Source organism: Artemia franciscana, chromosome 2, assembly GCF_032884065.1.
Source record: "Artemia franciscana chromosome 2, ASM3288406v1, whole genome shotgun sequence".
NCBI classification, from domain to species: Eukaryota; Metazoa; Arthropoda; class Branchiopoda; order Anostraca; family Artemiidae; genus Artemia; species Artemia franciscana.
Genome location: NC_088864.1, coordinates 27,034,442 through 27,058,676, shown reverse-complemented (window position 1 = coordinate 27,058,676; position 24,235 = coordinate 27,034,442). Strand labels below are relative to the sequence as shown.

Genomic DNA, 24,235 nt, shown 5'->3' with positions numbered 1-24,235 from the left:
CACCCCAATAAAAATCCTGGAGATTCACCCCTGCCTGTCAGAAAATACAACAAACAAGCAAGAAAATAAACATGCGTCCGTGACCAGCATTCACACATAGAATGCAAACTTTTCTGTTTTGAATACAGAAGTTCAATACTCCACTATAGGATTCCTAGACGTGCTGAATTGAATGGTGTAATTTTCATCAAGACTGTTCTCCATTTTGGGGATTTTTTCGTTTTTCCTGAAAGTATGCAAATTTGTCCATAATATTTTACTTTTCACTGAAAAAAAAAACTTCTTTTTATTCGGGTCACTTTTAGTATCCTATTAAGTTTATCCTAAATATAAGAGTCTCTGCAACATTCCTTATTCCCATCCCCTCCTCTCTTTATGCTCGATTTTTAACTTGAATTAAAACATTTCAAAACAATTTTTTTTTTTAGGGTTTTGGTTGTTATTGGCACGGATTGTTTAAATCAAAATTGGATTTATTCATTTTTCACTAGAATCGATTCTTCAGTACCACGTATATACCTTTTGTAGGGGGATCCTTTTGCTAATTCCAACAGCCAAAAATTCGAATGAGCGAAGATGGCAGGGCTCCAGTTTTCTGGAGCCAAATAATTAAATTTAGTTTTTTCAAGCTTACTGGTTCTAGCAAGTGCTGATCCCACTGGCACGTACGCTCATAATATTTCTTTTAGGGAGAGGGGTTAAAAATATAGTGCCCCACACGGAGGACCTTAAACATAATAAATTATTGAGAAAGCGTCTAATTCTTAAGATTTCAGAAGTGTCACATATGCCATCTATTTATTCATTTTCCTATGGTACTAGAATTGACAAGCATTACCCCAGGAGTAAACAGATTTTAGATACATTTGAATCTTATTTACCAGAATTAGTAACACCATTTTCCGATCCTGGATGGTAAAGAGGACCTAACGCCAAAGGACTGATTTTACTTCGAATTCCAGATATTCATCCTGTTCCTACCTTATAAATGCTTAGCCAAAAGATAAGGTTTAAATAGGTACTGAGGGGGGAAATAGAGGTAAAAGACACTGGTCTTTCCATGCGAGATTTTGATTAAGCAAATTTGAAATATTTACTGAATAGATTGGAAAATATAAATGGCCGAGCTTTTACATTTTGCAACAAAATCGTCGACGCATATCCCCCGGTTAAGGAAACCATGTGTTCGTCTCTTTGAACTTTGGTGATAGTATCCTCCTTGTATTGATTGACCTATTAATAGGATGAGACCCTTTTTTCAGAATGAAAGCATAATGCAAATGCTCAAACTTTTTTCTACCATTTCTAGATAATTAAAACTTGGTCACCTCTTTTTAGGTTCTGGAACGCGACCGTTTGTAATTTTCCTGGTACAAATAATAGCCATCATTCTGCTAAGATAGGAAGAAGGAGGACGAAACTTGCCATTTTTTGCAAAGCATATAGCCAATTCGATTATGCTGAAATGGTACTCTGAAATAGTATTTCCTGACATAATGTGATAATTTTGATATATCAATACTTCATATCCACTGAAAATAAAGATAGGCAGATTCTCAATCAAATCATAGAGAATCTAGACCGAGGAACGTATGAAACCGAACATTGGCCGAAGTTCAGCAGTTTATATGCCTCCAACAGTATTAGAAAAAAAAAACAATGTCGAAATCTGCATTGCAGTACATACTTGAATTAAAAAAGCAAAAAAGTTTAGCTATGCTAACAAAATCGTCAAGTAATATCAGAATAACATCATAACCTATCTGAAGATCATTGGATAATGTTTGAAATTTTTATCGCTGAAACCAGCTTGAGTTTCTAGTCTAACTTATGTTCTGATGTTTAACCAATAGGTTAAACTGTCTAGTGCAAAGCTAGACAGATGCATATAATCACTTTATAAGATTACACTGCCTATGCATGAGAAAATGAAAAGTTTTTGGAGAACAAAAAACAAGGATATTTCCATCCAGTGAAAAAAGAAGCATAAATATGCCGCTATTTCAGTTAAGACATCCGCTCGACCGTTCTTAGTATACAAAAGTAAAAAAAAAATTAAAAAAAATATGCGGATAAAGTTCCGAGGACAAAATAACAACAAAACGAACCTCAAAAACAAAACACTAAATTACAATAGGCTCTCTACAAACAACGGTGAAAGGGTAACCAAATAAAAGTATATAACACTGAATGGCTATCCAAACCTAGGGAGTCGTTTTCTGTAAAGCATTTCGGGACGCTAATGGCTTACCAGGTATGGTTTTATCAGAACTTGGTTTTGTATTGGTAGTTTGTGAATCAAAATTATATGAAGGATCGGAATTTTGAGATTCGTTATAAATGGGCCCGGGTAGGTTTTGTTAAGGGCAGTGGTACTTGTATAGTGCCTATGTAGAGGGTCTGGATGCAAAATGTATTAGTTGCAATAATTCTACAGATCATTGAGTAAGAATTGTATTCTAACTTCACACTGTTCCAAACACTTTTCCCACACCCCCTTAATGTGCGAATATATAGCCCAAATTATATATTTCGCATCTACTCTGTCACTTCTCTTTGTTTCGTCTCACGCTAAGCTGAAATAAACTAACGCTAATTAGGGATGAGCGTCAGAGAAACAAGTTCTACTAAGCTTCTATATACATAGGCGCTATAACAGATACGTACTAGATCGACTTTTTGGGTTATATGTTTATTAATGTCAACTTCCTCCCTGAAAACTTGCATGAGACCTTTAGCGGGGGAAACAATAGAAGTGTTAGCAAATAAAAATAAAGCGGTGATGGCTATTCTAAACATGTTGAGTCAAAGCGGAATCAAAAGTTTCAGATCTTTGGCGTTGCTTCATGTCTTTGTTTATTTATCTTTTGTGTTCCGATTACCCCTCTTTTAACTATTGGTGCGTCTTCTGAATATATAATTGACCTCAGAAACATGGCATTTTATAACAGCACTTCCCGCAACGGGGCTAGTTTTATTCTTCTCGCAATTGAAAAGCTCTGAATTTCGTACAGACCCTTAAATTTAACATTGAGATTTTTTTATATTATTCTTCTAGTTTACCGCGCAATTTTGGAATATGGGGTAAAACAGTAAAATTTCTCTTTTCGCCCATGAATGAGATACTTTCAGTTGATGGTTGAAGTGTTGTTGCATCCTTTTTTTTGCCTCTCTAAACCTTTTTTCTATAATGGATTCCTGCAAGTCAACGAAATATCCATTGCAAAATAAAATTTCCTTGGGACAATTTAATTCTGGGACTATGTGAGCTTCAAAATAATTTTTAGCACTCGATCAACTAAGGATTTAATGATTCCTCTTTTGTAAACATGGAGGGTGGTTGGAAGAGAAATATATATGTTATTGATCACCTAAAAGTCATCTTCAATAAATATACTAGTGAAACGTCACCTAACCCCCATTTAAAATAAACTTAAATTCTGATCCTTCATATAATTTTTATTCACAAACTGCTACTCCAGAATTGACCCCAGATAATAACATGCCTGGTAAGCACGGTGGTATCCAGAATTTTTGTTCGGGGAGTGAGAGGGCAAATAAAACTTTAAAAGCGCATCAGAAATGTGTTTATATATATGTTTTTCTTACGTTTTTACGAGCCAGAAAAACATCTCGGGGTGAGGGGTCTAATCTCAAACCTGAACATGGCCGTGCTGGCAAGTGATTATTGTTCAAAAAAGCATTCCACGAAATGACTCCCCAAGTTTGAATATCCGTTCAGTATTTGATGTTTTTGCTTAGTCGCTCTTTTACTTTTGTCTGGATAGGGCCTATTTTAGTTTAACGTTTTGCTGTTATTTTAGATTGTTTTTGTTTTTATTTTGTCCTTGGAACATTTATGCGTATATATTTAACTCTTTAGTTAGTGTTATCCCCTGAGGACAGTTGTGCGAAGGTCTTGACCAAAATATCTGCATTTTTATCGTTCTCACTGGAACAGCCTATCCTCGTTTTTTTTTTTCGTTTTGACATTACGTATTCATCCATTTTCTTAAAGCAAGCGCAACGACATTCTTCGAATTTAGAAATTCAAAAACTGAAGCAATTAAGACTGTCACTATATGAACTTAATACTGATTACAGATCAATTTATGAACTTTCGCAACATCAGTAGTTGATTAATTATTACAATTACACTTTAAACTTTATCAAATAAAGAGGAGAAAATTGATTTTTCATAAAAAAAAACATCAATATATTATTTTTCAAATGCAAAATTTTTTTTAGTCACATTCATTACCTGTATTGATTCCGCAAGTAAACAACTGACTTACAAATTAATTAAAAACTAAGTTTTAATTAAGTTATTGTGCGCTTTTTGGTTTGATAAAACAGAATTGAAGCAATATAATCAAGACTTCATTAATATATTTCGTCTTCCAGATTGAAAAATCAAACTAGAACTAAAGAAACATCTTCGCATAATTGCTTGGTAAAAAAGTTGTAGGATAAGTCCTATTTTTTCATTTAAAGTATTTGTTCTGCATGTTTATATAAACTATATGCCAAAGTTGGTGCCAAATTTTGTTCAACCTCCATAAATACTTTTTTCTGAAATAAACGTTTTACATCCTTGATTTCAATTTTATGGAACCTATTTAAATTTTATACACCACACGTTGTCAACTTATTTGGTCTTTCTGTACGCATGTCATTGGCACTAAGATGATCTTTTCTGAAAATCTGCCGCTTCGTATTTCTCAAGATAATTACCAATGCAACATTGTCAAGTCTCATTTAGGGTAAATTTAAGTGTTATTAGTGTAAATTGAAAATCTCAAATTTGTATGCGACTAATTCTGCGAAAGTCATTCCTTCACTATTTTATAATCCTTCTTCTAAAGTTTGGCAAACGAGAATTTAATAAGTAAGTTCACTAGACATAACTAAATTTCTTACTGTCGCTGAAATAAATTAAAATGAGCATATTCATTTGCTCTGAATGGCATTGATTATGTATGCGTATGAGCCTTCCTAAATCATACTCATTCAACCTGCTATTTTGATCTGTGGGTTTCCTTTTTGTTTATCTGATTCCAACTTACAGCACACCCCTTTTCCACAAGGCACCCTTGCAACTTGAGCTGCTCAAATTTTTCTCAAATTTTTGCTTTACACAGCACATTAATGTACATCAATTTTCTTGTGACTTGCATTTGCGAAATTCTAGCCACTGGATCAACGAATAAATTCTGAATTTATCCATCAAACAAAGTTTTTAAGCAACAAGATACCTTCTCTTTGTTTTAAGTGACAAAATATGCACACAATGGAGAAAAACTGGAAAATGATGAAATATATCGTTCACTTAAATTATATTAGTGCATGTGGAATTACTCACCTAACTTAACATTAAATCCACCAAGAGTTTTGAGAAGTCGAAGTTGGCTATGCAACAAGTGCAATTTAATGCCCATATTGCAATAAAGGATTATGCGGTTCTCTAATAGCTCCTGGAGGATACCAGAATAGTTTTACGCTGGCGAAGGTCCCAGACCATTTTGCTAATGTTGTTGAATGTCAAAAAAGCATAATTATCACGTTCTACTTTGCTCCGATAAACTTTCGATCTCCAACGAGTTGTCAAGTCTTAAGGCCATCAAATGCTCCGCCCTTTATCTGTTCAAATACAGGCTAGGACATTCCAAAGTGAAGTACTTGAAACAATCTCAATGAATTGACACTGAAAATCTCATTGCTCTAACAAATTGTTTCATTAAACTACAGACGCGTTCCCACTGTTCAGGCACGTACGCAGGAATTTTTATCGGGGGGGGGGGCCAAAACCTTCAAAACAGCAGATATAAAGTAGCACTTTTTTTTATTTAGTAACTAAATAAATGCAAGAAGCACGTATATCGGAAAATACAGATTAACTTTAATTTGTAGTATTGTAGCTGATGGGGGGAAGAAGACTGAAGCCTCAAAAGCACGTTTTTGGCTCAGGTTACGTTCATAGCGATTTATAACCAGTGATTAATCTATTATATCCCACTGAAAGGGAAATTTTAGGGTTAACAGTGCAATATGGGTGCTGTGGGAGGTGGTTCTTCTATTGCGAAAACATCGATTTTAATGAAAAATGATAGTTTCCAAAATTGATCCATTAAAAGCTGTACTTTATCCTGAAAAGGGGGGGGATAAACACCCTAATATCAAGGATAATTCTATTTTGTTGTGGAAAGCAAACTCTCTTTACGAAAAAAAAAAACAGTACAATCGCTAATTACTTCAAAGAGGGTAAAAAGTTAGAGAGAAAATGGGTTAATAATTGGGCAGTGACTTTACCAGATAATTGCATGCTGTAAAATCCCAAAAAAAGGCTTCACACGTGTATCTAGATTCCTAATAAATGTCCTAATTTTGCCAGAAATCCCAAGAAACCATGGGGAAATTAAACATTTCACAAAATTTCGGGGGGCGCGGGCCTGAAGCCCCTTCCCCCTGCGTACGTGCCAGCCACTGTTCCTTTCATCCCCGTGTTCCCTTCGTTCACATTCAAAACACGCAACATACTTTTTGTACACTTTTTGAGGCACCCAAGATTTATCTGGATCACCCATTTTTTTTTTACAAAGAAATGTAAAATAAGCTTTCCTGACAAATGCACTAATGCATGTTCGTTCAAGTGAATGGTAAAACTGCCGTAACAAATATATGTAACTAAACAAGTTGGTTTATTGCGACGCGAACCAACAGACCTGGACATACGCAAAGTTTTCGCTGCGTACATAAATCAAAAGTTAACACTATGAACCTGGTGTACAATTAACAACTTATACTCCACGTCTGAAAACGCTTTAGTATATCAGAGCGACCGGAGCGACACAACGCCTCACTACAGTATCTTTTTCAGAGCGTCATTCACCCGGCGCCTGTCGGAGAAGGTTTATGTCAGCCAACAGAAGAATGCTTGTAAGTCTTAACTACTTTTAATCATTTTTACGTGAGCAGTATTGAATTCTTATTACTGCTTAGCACACTACTAATCTAGAGGAAGAAGACTGCAGTGCTGAAAGTGACACCAAATCCATTTTTTTAGAGAAAGGGTGTTAAGCCACACCCGCCCCCTCCCATCCAACGTCATAAATTTCTTATACATGTCAAATACACCCGAAAAGTCTCTTTGATCGCATTTATATTAAAAATCTACTATTATTTCTCAGTGTTGCCGTTTATAGTCCACATAATCATGTTGATATTCTTTATATTTCTAAAAAGTTATGCTAGTAAATCATGTACAAGTTATCATATTATAATTTCTGCCTAATTGCCAGCACAAAATTAAATTTTGATACACCTAAAAATAAGCGGTATCCTCCTTAAAAACACTAAATTGTCAAAGTGACATCAAATTTGTAGCATAGAAAGAATTTAAATGAACCTTGATTGAACATTGTTATGTACTATTTCCAAAATTAAATCCTCTTCAAGCAATACATTCTACTCTACACACTGATATTAATTCTAGGAATGGGGCCTAATTGGTTCATATACATTTGTGACATACAATCATTATGGATGGATCAAGATCCAGCCATTACCCCAATTTGTTCGCTCACACCAAATAGCTTGTCGTGCTCCCAGGGTAAGCAAATCGAGGGTTGTTAGAGCAATGATATTTTATCTAAAGACCGTATATCGACGTCAATTTTGTGTTTGAATTTATCCCCCCCCTCCTATAAACCCCTCTTTCCTGCCATAAAACTTTCAATTTTAAACCACATTTCGTCCCTTTTACAAAACGCTCAAGGCAATTTAATTTTTTTTTTGCAAAGACAAAAAATCGAAAATAATCTCTTTAAAATAAAGTGAATCAGAATTAGATACAAGACCCTCATGCATGGTTTGCAGGAATTTCTATTTTAGGTGGAACTGCAGAGTTACCTCACTTTTCAATTTATTTTATCGCTTCAAAAGAATGTTCACCATCGAAATATCCCTGCAACAATATATTACTAGCTCGTCTCCCAAAAAAAGATGCTTTAGAAGTCTTCAAGGGACATCAAGCAGAAAAAAAGCAAAAATCTGTCCATTTTCTTAGCTCCTAGCCAAATAGGAAATACAAAGAATTCAATTTTTAAATATACTAAACAAATATAAATTATTGAACAACAGATTGTTTTTCTCCAGCAGACAGCTGTTCAGGCCAGTTGATGAGGAGGTTCTTTACAGCTTCTTTGTATTTCCTGAGCGTAGAGTCATCCTCACCTGAAAAAAAAAATGTTTGTATTCCAGTAAAAAACATGATATGCTGCAGCAGCCACCCGTCGAGTTACAAATGTACAATACCTTAACTTTCTTACCTAAGCTACGGTTTTGTCCAAATATTTCCCCTTTCGAGTTCGTCTTTCTCTATTTTCCTCCCCTTTTAACGTATGCAAGATAGCTTGGCTACACAAGTCAGGTAGATTTTCCTTTCAAGGTTTTGCTTATTTCAAATTCCTTTAATGGAGATCATTTCGAATTTGCAGACCTTACAACATAATGTCGAAGCTTATTCTTAAGATGTATTTCATGAAACATAAAACATGATAAAAAACAGTCAAAATGGCCCACTTCGTGTGTCCTTGGTAAAACAAAAAGACATCTTTGCAGGCTTTTTATCCCGCCCGTCTAACCAGCCTCGCAGTTGTGGCTTTAGGTTAGGCCGCAGTTACACAAGACTGTTGAGCAGCCGCTCTAACTGGCCGCTGGTAATAATGCCAGCAAACAGCCTAGTCTGATCTAGAGCCAGCGGCTGGTGGATGCCAGTGGGCTAGTGCTTACTAGCCGCAGCCATGCTTCGTCTGCACAAAACATTGACAGAAATAAGAAAGCGTTTAGCTCAGATTTTTCCCAGTTGGAGATCTAAATAGGATCTCAATTATTGATAAGGAAACTGTTATAGAGATGGGGAGCAATTTTTTGAGTCTCATAAACCGTTATAGAATTGTAGGAAATGATACAGAAAAGAATGAAATTCGTTTTGACAATTTGGAAGTGAAGGAAGATTAATTTTATCCAGGTGAGTTAGAGACAGTACTAAAACGATAAAAAAAATAAAAATACCTCCGGTGCTGATAGTGTGGAAAATGAGCATTAAAATATGTTGGTTGCAAAGCTAGAAACAAGCTACACAAGATTGTGAGTTCGATTTTGAAAAGAGGGAATACCTAGTGAATTTAAGAAAGTGTTTAAACATTTTCATAAGAATGTAATAAGAGTGATTGTGGTAAATATAGGAGCATTAACTTGGTTCTCTAACAAGCAAATTACCTTGCACTGAATTACTCCTGATATATTTTCAAATTTATTTATACCTTACATGATGCTAACCTTATTGATTATGTTATTGTAAACCCCATACCAGCAGGATCAATACAAGATATAAGGGCGTTTAGGAGTGCTTTTACTGACGTTAAAAGTAATGATCACGATCTACTAGTGTCTAAGATTAGTTCAAAGCTGAAATTTTGGAAGAGAAACTACCTCATGGAAAGTTCTGACCAGTAGACTCCAAGATGAGAATATAATTTTCATCGGACACTAAAATTACAGATGACCGCTGCTTCACTTCCACGTAAGCAACAAAAATTAGTAATAATCTACAATGACAACTTCAGGAAAATAAATCTGTTATTTTCAAAAAATATAAACAAACACATTCTCGCTTGTGCGTATGTAAGATAGGTAGCCCATATCTAAGGTAGCCCTATTAAGTGTCCACAGATTCACTATATCAATAAGTCCAACAGAATCAATATTATCTAAATTGGAAATTTTTTCAAGCTTGAAGCTCATATCAAAACTATAAATATGATACCTGTAAACTGAGAAATTGGTCACAATATTAATTCCATACATGCCATTTTAGCTTCTTTTTTTAATTATATCCGATACTTACTGTTTCACGCGTTGGATAGCTGGATGAAAAGTAAGGAATATACATATATATATATATATATATATATATATATATATTTATATATATATATATATATATATATATATATATATATATATGTATATATATATATATATATATATATATATATATATATATATATATATATGTATATGTATATATATATGTATATATGTATATGTATAAATGTATATATATATATATATATATATATATATATATATATATATATATATATATATATATATATATATATATATATATATATATATATATATATAATATATATATATATATATATATATATATATATATATATATATATATATATATATATATATATAATATATATATATATATATATATATATAATATATATATATATATATATATATATATATATATATATATATATATATATATATATATATATATATATATATATATATATATATATATATATATATATATATATATATATATATATATATAAGAGAGAGAGAGAGAGAGAGAGAGAGAGAACAAAATTACCTTTGTTATGGAGATCCTCGTTTGCCTGGGCATATTCTTGAACAACAACTTCTTTTTCTAATTCTGTTTCACTTATTCCCAAATTCTTGATACTAGCTGTGGATTTTAACGTATTCATGGTAACTTCATAGCCTATGTTTTGACGCCAAATATATTTCTCCATGTCCATGTTTTCTTTTTCTGATTCCCATGGCTCAGTTTTCTATTTCATAAGAAATAATATGAATTTGTTTGGAAAAATAGGATTTTCTAAATTTTAGAGAAAAATTCTGATATTTTTATTAACATAAGCACAACTCAATATAAAAAAAAAGTCAAAACAAAAATAGTACTTGAAAAAGCGACCGGTTAGATGCCATTCATGCCAATCCTTCGTACCAATTCAAATAAAAACGAGAGTGTTGCCAATTCCGATTTGGCTGCTTATGGCTTATGGCAATACTTACATTTTATGCATTTAGTTTTTATTTCATCGGTAAATTGTTTTTCCTTGCAAGAATTTGCAAAGTCAAATCAAGAAATCTTAATAAATCAGAGAGTATATATAGGCATACAGAGATCAACTGGTCATCATTGCTCAAAACACAAGAGCTGCACATAGGTTGACTGAAGAAAATTGGGAATTGAATAGAAGTGGGTCTTTGGTATTTTAACACGGACAGATTGACACATCCAGCAAAACTAAAAAGTTTAGTTTTCAATAACTAAAGCACCTTATCAGCTTTGCTAACGTCTGCTCTTACCCATACACAGTAAAATTAAAAAGGATGAATGGTTTTGGGATTTCGCAAGGTAACATTAGATGGCTCTGATTCGTTTTTTTTTTTTTTTTTTCTTAGAGACCAGCCTATGTTTTCACTGTAATTATTTTCTGATACTGATAGTGATTCTGAAACTGATAGAGATTAAATAAAAAAAAACAGGTTTTTTAAATGAAAGTAAGGGACGATATTAAAACTTAAAACGAACAGAAATTACTCCGTATTTGAAGTGCCCTTTAGCACTTAAAGTGCCTGGCTAAAGGGCTACGAAACGGAGATCAGCACCGCCGGTTTGGACCTTAAGGGTCTAGTGCCATCTTACTTACTACTTACTTAACCAGAACTCATTCTCCAATATAATTTTCACAATCTATTTTGAAATAGGTTAACTGGTAAGAAACTGAATGCATTGAAAAACCGAAAGTACATTCGTAGTTCGTACATTCGAAAGTACATTGCAGAACGCTGATCAGAGCTAATTCTTCAATATATTGTTTTACAGTCTATTCGGAAATAGGTTAACTGGTAAGAAACTGAATACATTGAAAAACCGAAAGCACATTAACAACATTTCTCTTTTCTCATCTCCTCAAACATCATTTTCTCGATCCACACAAAACTAAATAGTCTAAAACTAAATAGTCTTACCGATGATTCTATCATCAGAACAGAGAGTAGGTACTCCAAATAGTTCCTATTTTGCTTCCTTGTAGGGCACCTATCAGCTACTAAAACAAGTTCATCTGTTTTCTTGTCATAGCACGCTCCGACTAACCTCAACAACTTATCCTTAGAATGGCCATCCAACGGGAGACTAGTTAATTTGACCTGAAATTTATAACAAGATTCATAGCATCTAAAATACAAGGTAATTTCCACTCGGAGACAATTAGCACGTATTTCTCCAAAGAAAGAGGGAGTGGCATTTTTTTAGAAAAATATATTAAACAGGAAAAAATCACATTTTTAACTTCGAGATCCCCACCACCAATATGTGTATTTTGGGCCAACAGTCCCCCCCAGCCCCCTAACTGCTTCAGGTTATCTTCTACTCTCCCACCGGGGTCGGCGGTAATCCCTTTAACTTTTTTTGATCAAAGAATCTAAGTAGAAATTTTAAATTTGACCGGTTACCCAATCATACTAAATTTTCATTTTCGGGTCTATTTTTAGAGCTTATAGCATGAGCATTTGGGCACCAAATACTTCTTTGAGAAAACTTTGGGATTCTAAACTTTTTTAGATGGTTATTGAATTGAAACTTTTAGCGTTTCGGTGGAACCAGAGTGACAGAAAACTGCTACGCGTAGTTGAAAACCTTCTATTCAAAAATGCAAAAATTTGGTGGCAATCTTTGTTCCTGGTTTATATCTAAGCAAGTCAAAGTTGTTTATACATATATATATATATATATATATATATATATATATATATATATATATATATATATATATATATATATATATATATATATATATATATATATATATATATATAACAAAGGACAAAGATTAATTAAATCGAAAAAGGGAAGCAAGGGAAAAAATTTTTACGTAAACAACACAAGGGGACCCGAAGTTCAATCTCCACAACTCGGTGCAGGGCCCAGAATTTGATTCCGATGATGAGATTACGCTACCCAAACAAAAAGAAGAAGAAAGATGAAGAGGACAAAGTGATAGTAAGAGCAGATATCTTAGAACGGTATTATAATTGCGACATCACCTTTTATTTAGTTACTTCTACCTGCTGATAAGAAAAATATTTAGTTTCTAATGAAAAATAGAACCAAAACAGTTTGCCTTTAAGAATTCTTTTTAAAATTATTTAGATTATAGTAATCCACATAAGCAGTATCAGTACGATCAAATTACATTACAATAGTTCTGAACTGATTTCTCTCAATAGTAACTGGAGGCTCCCTGTAGTGCATTAAAACGTTAAGAAATTCTGCTTTTTGGAGTTTTGCATGGTGATATTGGAAGTTATTAACATGTTTCAGACTCTAATTGTACCAGATACAACCTAATTTATCATATTGCTGGACGTATTCGTGCTTTTTGCATGGTGATATTAGAGGTTATTAAGATGTGACTTTTGTTTATTGTTTTTGTTTTCTTTTTATGGTCTCTAAATTAGCTCCATTCATTTAGTTTTTTGTCTTTTTTGTTTTGTTTTTTCTGTTGATAAAGGTTTTCGGACGCGAAGTCGAAATATTCGGATTTCTTTATTGTTTAAAGTTTGTTACTTTTTTGCCCAATCCTGTGCTTAAAAGTACTATACGTGTTTTCTCTGTATTTAAATGTATGTAATTTTTTTTAATTCTGTTTATGGAAAGACAGTGCGGTCTAGGAGGTTATTTGTAATCACGGTGAACTATTTCAGCGAAAATTATGAATGAACAGAGCTTCACTTTAGAGTGCAAGAGATATCCACGCCTCTAGATGTAAACTTTTCAAAAATTAAACTACATTAAAATTTGTTTTGCACACTATTGAAATACGATCCATTCTATCATATTATTAATTGATTAAACAGATTTCCTACGCTTAGATTATTTTATATCTAAAATTAATTAGTTTAGGTCTATAATTAATTGGGTAAAGTAGATGGCAACAGTAAAATGCTGACTACACGAAATTTAAGGTTCATTGACATATCTCTTGTGTGCTAGATATGGCAGTGGACATGGCAGTGGAGCTCTTTTTAAAATTCATTTCTTTCTACATAGGTACAAATAATCTACCTTAAGAGTAACAATTCGAGCCTTTGTGTCCCTAATAGATGGGCCAGAGTGACAGTAAACACTATTCATAATTTGAACTGGAAAATGTTGATTCATCTCCGCATCAGTTTCTAAACCTGAAGGCCATTCGGTACAAAACTCTGAAAAAAATAGGTAATATTTTCCCAATTGGATCGTTATTGTCAAAAAATGTCCACTCAAAGATATTTGTATTTCCTTCTGTTAAGACATAGACCCGTATTTGTGCCCATGTTTTTCCCCAACGACACGCTAATTATCTAATTATACAACATTCGGTCAGTTGTCCAGATATTTTCAGTATTATGTGTGCTTTTTATAGACAGGGTCGACAGCTATAATACAACAATACTGGATAAAAAAAATCCTAAAGCTTATTTCCTTCTCACACAAGAGCGTTTTTATACAAAAAAGGTGTTAAATGATGTGTTTACAAACTCTAGTCATGAGAACTGACTAGCTCTTAAAGAATGACCTTTATAATAAGTACTTCGTAATTTTAGTTCCAGTCTCTACAAAGAAAATAGGCATATAAATACATTTTAGACCCTTTGCACAAGTTTCAATTTGTAACTGAAATCAACAGGGCCCTTAAAGAAGCAAAACCGACGAAACTAATAAAAAGTGCAATACAAAAACCTGAAATTTTGATACATAGAATGTATCTATTCAAAAAACTACTATATAGAGTAATCATGCGAACAAAAGCTAATCTTACGACTATCAAGTTTTAGTGGAACATTAAATCTTATGTTGTATCGGTATTTTCTAAGGATGCAATAATTCATAAGACGTTGAATGATGCTTTTGACATTTCAGAACCCTTCTTCGTATATAAGGCAAATAAAAACACCTTTCTTTATTGCTTAGATAAACTACTAGTATCCAATTCACGAGTCTACCAACCAGACCAACCTACCAACCAGAATGATCACTTACTACTGGGATCTTTGACCTGATTAGAGAAAGAAACTTATTCAGTAAAAACCAAAGGCAGTTTTAGACTGTTTATTCCTGTCTACTTTTAAACGGGGATTTGTCAAGGAATTTGTATATATTCGCTTTAAGTTGTGAACCTTGAAAAGCTTCTTCCCCCTGGCGTAAAACTCAAGGAATTAAACAGGTCTTTTTTCGACAAGAAAAATCAACTATTTCCTATTTTAATCATTTGAAGCCATTATTTGAACCCATTTTAACTATGGCTTGGTGGTAAATACTCAAGCCACATTGTAGCCACACCTATAGATACAAACGGGAATATTTATGAATAATCCCTCATCTTCTTCAGTTAAATCCGACAAATATTTTCCAATTTTTAAATAATCTGCCCTCAATCATTACTTTGATGGTCAATCATATAAGAATTACGTCTGAAATTTGAACATTTCGGTTGACCAATTTTAGCCGCAGTCAAGGTCGATTCCTATTTGTGTATTTACTATAAACCTGGAACACTTGTCACTTAAATAAAAATGGTTTAAATTCGAAAGAGGTCGCTTAAGTTGTTGGGTACCTACTGTACAATCTCCTGTAAGAGATATCGATTTTACAAAAAGAAAAAACTTTTCTATAGAACTGATTCCCAGGCTTAACTTCCAGTTTCACAAATGAGTGTATGCAATCAAAAATGGAGAATTTTCAAACAACAAGACAGTTGCTAAGAAAGATCTTTAAAGACTAAATACACATTTTAAGAAAATTTAAAAAGAAACAATATAAATTCTTCTTTACAGCCAAAAACACCCATGAGTTACGATATTTTAACTGGACCTTTTCTCTCTTCATAGTAAACCTAAAATAATAGCATTCTTTCAATGTCACTCTTCTCAGAATTAAATTTTTTGTGACTGAAAGCAAAAATGAAAATCATGCAGCCAGCGAAGCAGTATTTATTATAGTATAGTTTTACCCAAGTTTCCTAAATTACATTTTCTTTTCACGTATTCTTATTTTGTATTTTTTTAATAGACGATGAACAGAAAAGGCAAAAAGAGAATTCACTCCATTTAGCTAAAAGAACTATATCGCGAAAAGGATAAACCAAAGAAAAATAATGAATCCTGGTTAGTGCAGACAAAGATTTATATTAACAGGATCCATTAAGCCTGCTTTAACATGTATTCATAGTAAACTTATTTTGAAGAAAATAACTTCCGTCAAAGCACAACAGATGGAAACAAACAACGGTTAAAACGGAATAGAGGTTTGCTTTAGCTTCAATTAAGTGGAATAAGTAAAATGTAAATTATGATTGATGCAGGTAACCAAATTCCAAATAATTTTCTAAGGATAGAACAGTCCAAAACTTTAGACTTCAAGTTCGGAGGAAAAGGGTGAAAATAGTTGAAGGAAACTCAGAATGTACTTTGCCAAACATTATACTTTATTTTCGTTAAACCATCGAAAATAACAACAAAACTTCTCATTTCCATACGACAGTACAATTAGAGTCCAAATACAAGCGTTGACTTAGCAAAGAGCGATATGCTTCCCATGTGTTCAGACATTTGGTAGCATATAACCAACAAGATTTATTTCAAATTGGATATTTCAAAAGGAAACCACAGCATTGTCTCATATTTTGCATTAAACAAAGTAGGAATAAGTTATCCCATAGATATGGCTTACAGTCATTACTGTAAGCCAGTGTATAATCTGTTAATTGGCATAAAATTAGGTACAGCTAAAGCAAGCCTAATAAATAACTTTCTGTTAGAAATAATTTGAGAAATTATAGGATACTTTGAACCTTTGAATAATTTGATAACGCTCAAGCTAAGTAGCGCCGCCTTTAAGAAGTCAATGCTGGATGATACTTGAAGACATTTTTTTTTCACTGGCAATTAGAGGGATATTTTTACCAGCATCCTTTTACAGCAAGTATTTTCCATGCTCATAAAAATAGAAATGGCTCAATTTTCAAGCAGCAGGTTCCTAGCTGTCCCCTGTGTTTTACGGGGCCAAAAAAGTATAATAAAAAGAAAATAACATGGCATTATATTAAAATAAGTATATATAAACTGAAGATCTTTCCCTATATTAAAGTGAACAATGACATTATCGATTACACAAGACCTAAACCCAGGGTTACGTTTTAAGTATTCTCTTTTAACAGAACCTTCAAGCTTGATAGATTATTTGGAGTCTGGTGACTAGTTCACCCAGCAATCAAAACTGACAAGTCACCAGAGACCTGAAGCCAAAAAAAACGCTTGAAACTATTCTTATTTTAGATATCTAAATACAGGTGTTTAACCAAAAGGGCTATAAATGCTATGGCCCTAGGTCTGGCGAATAAAAATGACCCTAGTAAACCAAAGAGAAACTCACGTTTAAGAGCCTCTGTGTGCTTTTTGATTGCAGGTGGAGTTAAGTGTAAAAAGTTGGGAATTTTCATCAATTCTGCATTTGCAAATTTGCCAGGAGAAGCTTGACCTTTTTTTGGATAGCCTTGTCGGATCGGTAGTGGCACAGAGGCTGGGTGAAATGACCTTGCTACTGGCCATACACTAGTCCAGTCTTGATCAATTGGCATTTGTTTGTATCTGAAAATATTTAAATAACAACAAGTTATAATTGCAAAATAATATACCACCAATCAAGTAAACTTCTATAGGTAACAAGCTTATCTGTTTTGTGTAGCAGCTATCTTAGCAAAAGGAGAAATTAAGGAAACTCATGATGTTAACATCTAACTTACAATGTTTCGTTTCTATTCAAACTTATTATCTTTAATACAGAAAACACTTCCAAGTAGCACTTAAATTGTATTTACTTTTTGGTGCTTATGGATATGTGATATTATTTTGTCGTCTGGTGTATATACAAATAAACGATAAATCAATAAGACTTAGGAAACACTTCTGTTCCTGGTTGTACTGAGTCACCCTCCCCCCCTCATTGTATTTTCTTTTTTCAATCCAGAAGTTTTATCTTAGTCTTTTGACTTGTTAAATTAGTGTTATAAAATTTTGATTTATATTTTTTGGATGCTACTTATTCCAATATTTTGATTGTTTTTAAATATATTCCCAAGTTTGCATCTTATTTAATTTCATCTCTTAATTTTAGGCAATGAGTTAATGTTTTAAAATGTCTTAGAGCAAGTAATAACCATTTTGGAGTATAAAATACTACCTAATCCATCTTTACACACAGGTTCTCGTATAACAAGAGAAGTAAAAAATGAGGGATGTATCCAGGACAGGCATGCACACAGAAGTTTGTTTAGGGGGGGCACAACTGTAACAGAGACGCCAAAATTTGTGGCAAGCATAGGAAAATATACTTAAGTTATAAAGCTTCCAGATTATGGGGGAAGGAGCATGTGCTTCAATTTCAACCTCCGCCCCCCCCCCCTATGCACGTGCCTAGCCCTGGGTATTTTAAAGTATGTCTAGGGTTTCTGTTATTTGGATTCATACTCAGTTTGTTAGCTTTGTAATACTAGCATACTTGCACACTAGAGAGGAAGACTGTGAAATTATACATCTTTATAAGCTTTGAAAATATTCAACCAAAGATGTACTTTGTCAAGGATCAAATCCTATCCTACACAGATTAAAAGGTTTTGATAGCTGATTTTTTTTTCATGCACCTGATTTAAATAAAAACAAGAGCATATTACCTCATAACCAGATCCTGATCTTTAACTGTTGTTCTTCCTTGACTTCGTCTATTTTCTGTTGCAGCTCCACCTTTCTCTGGTTTAAAATTATAAACAGGAAACTCATCACTATTATCACCTATAAATGATTTTACATCATAACTTGGTTGTCGTAAGTGAGTGGGGGGGGGGCAACTTGGAACTTTATAAAATTATTTTAAGATCCATTCACATTAAGATTTTAAAATTCTAAGATCTAACAATAGCCAATTTTGAAACAAATTGGATTTGAAAAATTTTGCAACAGAAGTTTTGCTAGCATTCAGAACTAGTATCAGCCAAACCCAAAGTTTAACTAATTTCAGTATAGTTAAGACCAACAAATTAGGACAGCAACTAAAAGTAAACTTACACAAAAGAGGATACTATAGCTGGTCAACAGTGAAGTACCACAATTGTGGTCAGAAAAACCAGTTAATATCTGATTTTGGATCTGGCTGAACATTGGCGCAAGTAAAATATCATTGTGATTCATCCTTTTCAGTGCTTGGGAGTCAACATATGAGAAAAATTCCCATAGGCACTTTTACAACAGCCATAGGGGGAATACCTGAAGTTACTAGTCTTTCAAGACACCAGTATTATTGACTATGCTATGTACACCTGGGTGCTACATAATACTTTAGGGGGTGTTTTTTCTTTGCTTGTTATGTAATACTTATGTAAATTTATTGAGGATGACGTAATTCCTCATAACTTGTAACAAAGTAGGGAGCCCCCAGTTGTAACTGAGGATAACATATAGCCATGATGAGTAGGTACTTCCATGACAACACATAATTTTGCATACAGATTTTTAAATACCCACACAACTGAACAATTGATACCTCGCTGCTGCATACTATGCAGCAAATAGGGATGCACTAGAATCGAAAGCACAAGAGACATCATAAGCTGCAAGGACAAGAAACACGCCACTATTCTCTGTATCCATCAGAACGTTGGCAAGTATATAATGCACATGTTCCTGACTACAGCCTTCCTTAAATCCAAACTGACTGTCCCTTATTTTCGTCCTTAATCACTAATAACTCCAGCAATTTACATAGAACAGAAGAAATTGTTATAGGTCTATAGGAACATCATTGCTGGCTATCTTTATCTTTTTTTGGAACAGGAGTCAATGTACCAACACAAACAGAATCAGGGACAGTACCAGAATTAAAAATTATTTGGTAAAACAAATGTAAATTCTGAAGCAGCTTATCACTTGTATGTAATAAATGAAAACCACATAGCTGATCATAACCAAGCAAGAACTTTTTTAAAAGTGAATGATAGCACTATAAATATCAGAGGCCATGACTATGAAACCAATATCTGATTCAGTATCAGCTAGACTATCCACTAGTAGTGATTCATAGCAGGTTCCTAACACTAGACCAGGTGGAGAAAATTCGCTGGTGAAATAGTTGATACAGTCACTCTCACTTGGAAGCCCTGAAACAACACCTTTTGACTTTTTCCCCCAATGAATCTCCAGATCTCATTTGGGTTAGTTGCAAGACGCTCACTCCTGCAGTCATTAGCTTCAGATTTGTGATTGGCAAGACACTTAGCAAAACGACGTTGGGTATATCTTAATTTTGTCAAGTGTGGCATCAAGCTCTGCTTTATATATAACAAAATTTATTTTCTTCCAGTCACACTTGAATTCCCACTTCCTTTTCCTTTCATCTTTTTTAAGGAGAATACTATCAATAACAAAAGAGTCAGAGATTGGTAAATGATCAAATATGGATATGCTAAAGTCAACATGGCTTGAGCCATTTGCAGTCAAGCCATTCAAGCAGAGCATGAAATCAAGCTAACTCATCACTCTAGAGTTGTGGATATATGTATATGAATGGTCATTTGGGACAATATACAGATTGGTTAGAGCAGACAGAAGTATCTGAGATCTTGAGTGATCTGGCACTGAGAAGTCACAATTCATATCCCTGGCAAGGATAACATGACGAGATGCATAGGCACACTGCTGCAAAGATTTAGCAATCTTTATTGTTGCATAAGAGAACTTTTCTTTGAAAGCCAAGTTCTTGTAATAAGTTGGTAAGTAGAAGCAATACACTATCAGACTTGCAACTTTTATGCCAAGGAAACATTTGTTCTTGACAAATCCTGATGCCAAAAGGCAAGAACTGGTTAGTATTGCCAGTCCAATCAAAGGCCTTCCTCTACCCAAATTCTTAGCTGGCACTACAAAAAGGTGAGTTTTGTCATTCACTTTTAACAGGGAAAGCGAGTTGGCTGAAAGGAAATGTTCTTGTAGACACAAAACATCATTGCACAGCATCAAGCTTTCAATCAGTGGGAGTTTATTGACTACACCACCATCCAGACTTCACAAACACACTTTTAGTTCATAGTTGGTCATGGCTTCATCATGAGGTTTCTGGCTATAGGACAATTAACACTGTAGCATGGATGGTCTGTCAAACAGTTTATGGTAACAAACTGTAGTAAGGAGCAACCCGTCTCAATAGTAAACAAAACTCTAAAAAACAGAATTTTGATACTAAAAGATACATCAAAAGAATTGGATTTTTATGCTGATTTCAAATATACAAGTTTAATCAAATTTAGCCTTTTTCATCAAAAGCTACAAGCCTGAGAAAATTTGCCTTATTTTGGAAAATAGGTGGAAACACCCCCTAAAAGTCATAAAGTCTTAACAAAAATCACACCATTGCATTCAGCATATCAGAAAACCCTACTGTAAAAGTTTCAAGCTCCTATCTAAAAAAATGTGGAACTTTGTATTTTTTGCCAGAAGACCAATCATGGGTGTGTGTTCATTTGTTTTTTTTTTGTTTTTTTTTCCCAGGGGTCATCATATCAACCGAATGGTCCTAGAATGTCAAAAAAGGGCTCATTCTAACAGATATGAAAAGTTATAGTGCCCTTTTTAAATGACCAAAAAAATTGGAGGGCACCTAGGCCCCCTCCCATGCTCAATTTTTCCCAAAGTCAATGGATCAAAATTTTGAGGTAGCAATTTTGTTCAGTATAGTCAAAAATCATAATAACTATGTCTTTGGGATGACTTACTCCCCCACAGTCCCCAGGGGAGGGGCTGAAAGTTACAAACTTTGACCAGTGTTTACATACAGTAATGGTTATTGGGAAGTGTACAGACATTTTTCAAGGGGATTATTTTGGTTTGGGGGGTTGAGGGAAGGGGCTATGTGGGAGGATCTTTCCTTGGAGAAATATGTCATGGGGGAAGAGAAATCCAATGAAGGGGGTGCAGGATTTTCTAGCATTATTATAAAAAAAAAAACAGTGAAAAAATAAATATGAAAAAGTTTTTTCAACTGAAAGCAAGAAGCAGCATTAAAACTTAAAGCAAACCAAGATTATTACACATATGAGGGGTTCATCTCCTCCTAAATCCCTTGCTCTTTACACTAAAGTATTTTTAGAAATTCCAACTATTTATTTTACAGCCTTTCTGATTCAGGGGTCATTTTTAAAGAGTTAGGACAAAATTTAAGCTTTAGTGTAAAGAGTGAGGTATTAACAAGGGGACAAACCCCTCATATACATAATAAAATATAAGAATATAAAAGTTACATAAGTTAATTCTTAAGTTATGTATATTTTTTACTAATAAAATTGTATGTTAAAAATTGAAAGTTCTAGTTGTCTTTTCAAGTAATCTAAAAATTGGAGGGCAACTAGGTCTCCTCCCCTGCCCCTTTTTCTCAAAATTGTCTTATCAAAACTAAGATAAAGCCATTTAGCCAAAAAAAAATTAATATGCAAATTTCATTTTAATAATTTATGTGAGGAGAGCCAAAATTAAACATGCATTAATTCAAAAATGTTCAGAAATTAAATAAAAAAAACTAGTTTTTTAACTGAAAGTAAGGAGCAACATTAAAACTTAAAATGAACAGAAATTACTCCATGTATGAAAGGGGCTGTTCCTTTCTCAACGCCCTACTCTTTATGCTAAAGTTTTTTACTGTTTAATAAAGTAGAATTGAGAGAAAGAGTCATAATAGCACTTGTATAAAAGATCTTCTGCTTAACTGAAGTACAAAAAAATTGTTTTCAGCTTCATAACTTGACTCAATTCCATTTTATAAGGTTTCAAAGATATGCAAATACACCTCCTTAATTTTGAAAAAAAAACATTGATATGGCTCAAAATTCTACTTAAATAACAGGAATTGCATTTTCAGAACTAAAGGCAGAGAAAAAGCAACTAGTAACATTGTTTTGTCAAAATTTCAACAGGTATAGACCTGTCATATAGGCAAATTTCAGGGCCCTCTAGAGGGACAAGGAGTGGAGGTGGGTACTTTAAAATACCTTCCCGGGACATACTTTAGCCTGTAGACCCATCCCTGAAAGTCTCATTTTCCTAACCTAAACCCTTTCCAAGATAGCAAGAAGTCAATTAACTAGAATTTTATTGTGTTGGTTACTATGGACTGTTTTACCTTTTGGGGGTCCCATTAAGGATGTAAAATTTAGTTCTTCCCAGAACCAATTACTGAACTGAACCAATTGAAAAGCCTTGAAAAAGGGCATCAGGTGAAGTATTCACTTTCATCCTTGCTAAAATAGCCTATGTTGTTAACTATAGAGTTAACAGATATATGAGCTTGTAAGGGGGGGTATGCACTGTCAGAATTGTGAACATGGTTTTCAGGAAAGGAATTTCTGTTCTACAAGCACAGCCTATAGGTAGGCCATAAATTGTCCAAATTTACTGCCATGCTTAGCATAGGTTTAGTTGGAAAAAATGTCAACTTACTATAAGTGCCTGATTCTGCAGCAGAAGCTGATGGAATTTCAGAGTAATTACAAAATGAAAATTTTGACTTAATACAAGGAGAAAGCAACGGTTTAGATAAAATTCTTTTCATTTCTATTTCAAAAATTCCTTTTATTTCTTCTAGAAAATCTGAAACAGATATTGATATTCTTGGAAACGAAAATAGAGCCAAACTACAAATTGCTTTCGGGCGAAAAAAAACAAAATTAACCTGTAGCGTGAAGAAGCAAGGTCAGTGGAAATGAAATCTGACTGTTTAAAACCATTAGGTGAAAATTTACATGCATTTTAAAGATTCAAAGTATCTAAGTCAATTTCAATGGAAAGGCCTTTATGTCCAGTTATGCAGTCTTTGGTTGTAATCGACACAAAATTTAAAAAAAGGAACCTGAGAAGAAAAATCAGCAAAATAGATGCTAATAACATATCGGATCAAACAGCTTAAACATGTGAATCTTTGGTTTTAAACTGTAGTTTTTTTGGAATTAACAGATTGATAATGTTTGTTTTATCAAATTATAAAGAAGGTTTATCAAATTTAAAGATAAGTTTTATCAAGTTAGTCAATTTTGCTTATTATTTCCAGGGTTCAAAGTGGCAACATCAAGGAAAATATGATGTTTCCGCCGGAGATTTATAGTTATAAATAATAAGTTTATAATTATCACTAACAAAAATATTAAAAGGTTAAAAGCCTAAAAGCTTATAAGTATAAAATATTATAGTTTTCAGGTATGAATATACCTAAGATGGGTGCAGGGCCAAAAAAGTTCCATTTTGATGTGCTTGGTACTTT

The 24,235-nt window shown here is 33.5% G+C and overlaps 2 protein-coding genes across 3 annotated transcripts in view; one reads left to right on the top strand and one right to left on the bottom strand.

Moving 5' to 3' along the window:
* LOC136039440 (cubilin-like) overlaps nucleotides 1–4,598 on the top strand; it is a 90,677-nt gene extending 86,079 nt beyond the window's left edge. For both annotated transcript variants that reach the window (XM_065723195.1, XM_065723203.1), the window contains exon 14: nucleotides 1,339–4,598. In XM_065723195.1, coding sequence (XP_065579267.1) covers nucleotides 1,339–1,403 — 65 coding nt within the window. In that variant the 3' untranslated portion in view covers nucleotides 1,404–4,598. The remainder of the gene's footprint in view (nucleotides 1–1,338) is intronic.
* Nucleotides 4,599–8,093: 3,495 nt separating this feature from the next.
* Nucleotides 8,094–23,565, bottom strand: LOC136039434 (small ribosomal subunit protein mS35-like). The gene is made up of 7 exons (XM_065723181.1): nucleotides 23,419–23,565; nucleotides 18,612–18,729; nucleotides 17,315–17,529; nucleotides 13,967–14,106; nucleotides 11,869–12,048; nucleotides 10,460–10,661; nucleotides 8,094–8,232 (listed from the first exon to the last, which is right to left on the bottom strand). Exons 1-7 carry the CDS (start codon nucleotides 23,528–23,530, stop codon nucleotides 8,126–8,128), a joined length of 1,074 nt encoding a protein of 357 aa, XP_065579253.1. The 5' UTR covers nucleotides 23,531–23,565; the 3' UTR covers nucleotides 8,094–8,125.
* Between the last annotated feature and the right edge of the window lie 670 nt (nucleotides 23,566–24,235).

Bases quoted from the DNA above. Each gene is read 5' to 3' on its own strand.
- LOC136039434 (XM_065723181.1), bottom strand. From the start codon at position 23,530: ATGAAAAGAATTTTATCTAAACCGTTGCTTTCTCCTTGTATTAAGTCA. The intron at 14,107-17,314 runs GTGAGTTTCTCT...TATTTTTTTCAG, and splicing joins GCACACAGAGGCTCTTAAAC to AGTTTTGTACCGAATGGCCT. The intron at 8,233-10,459 runs GTAATTTTGTTC...TTTTTTTTTCAG, and splicing joins CGAGGATCTCCATAACAAAG to GTGAGGATGACTCTACGCTC.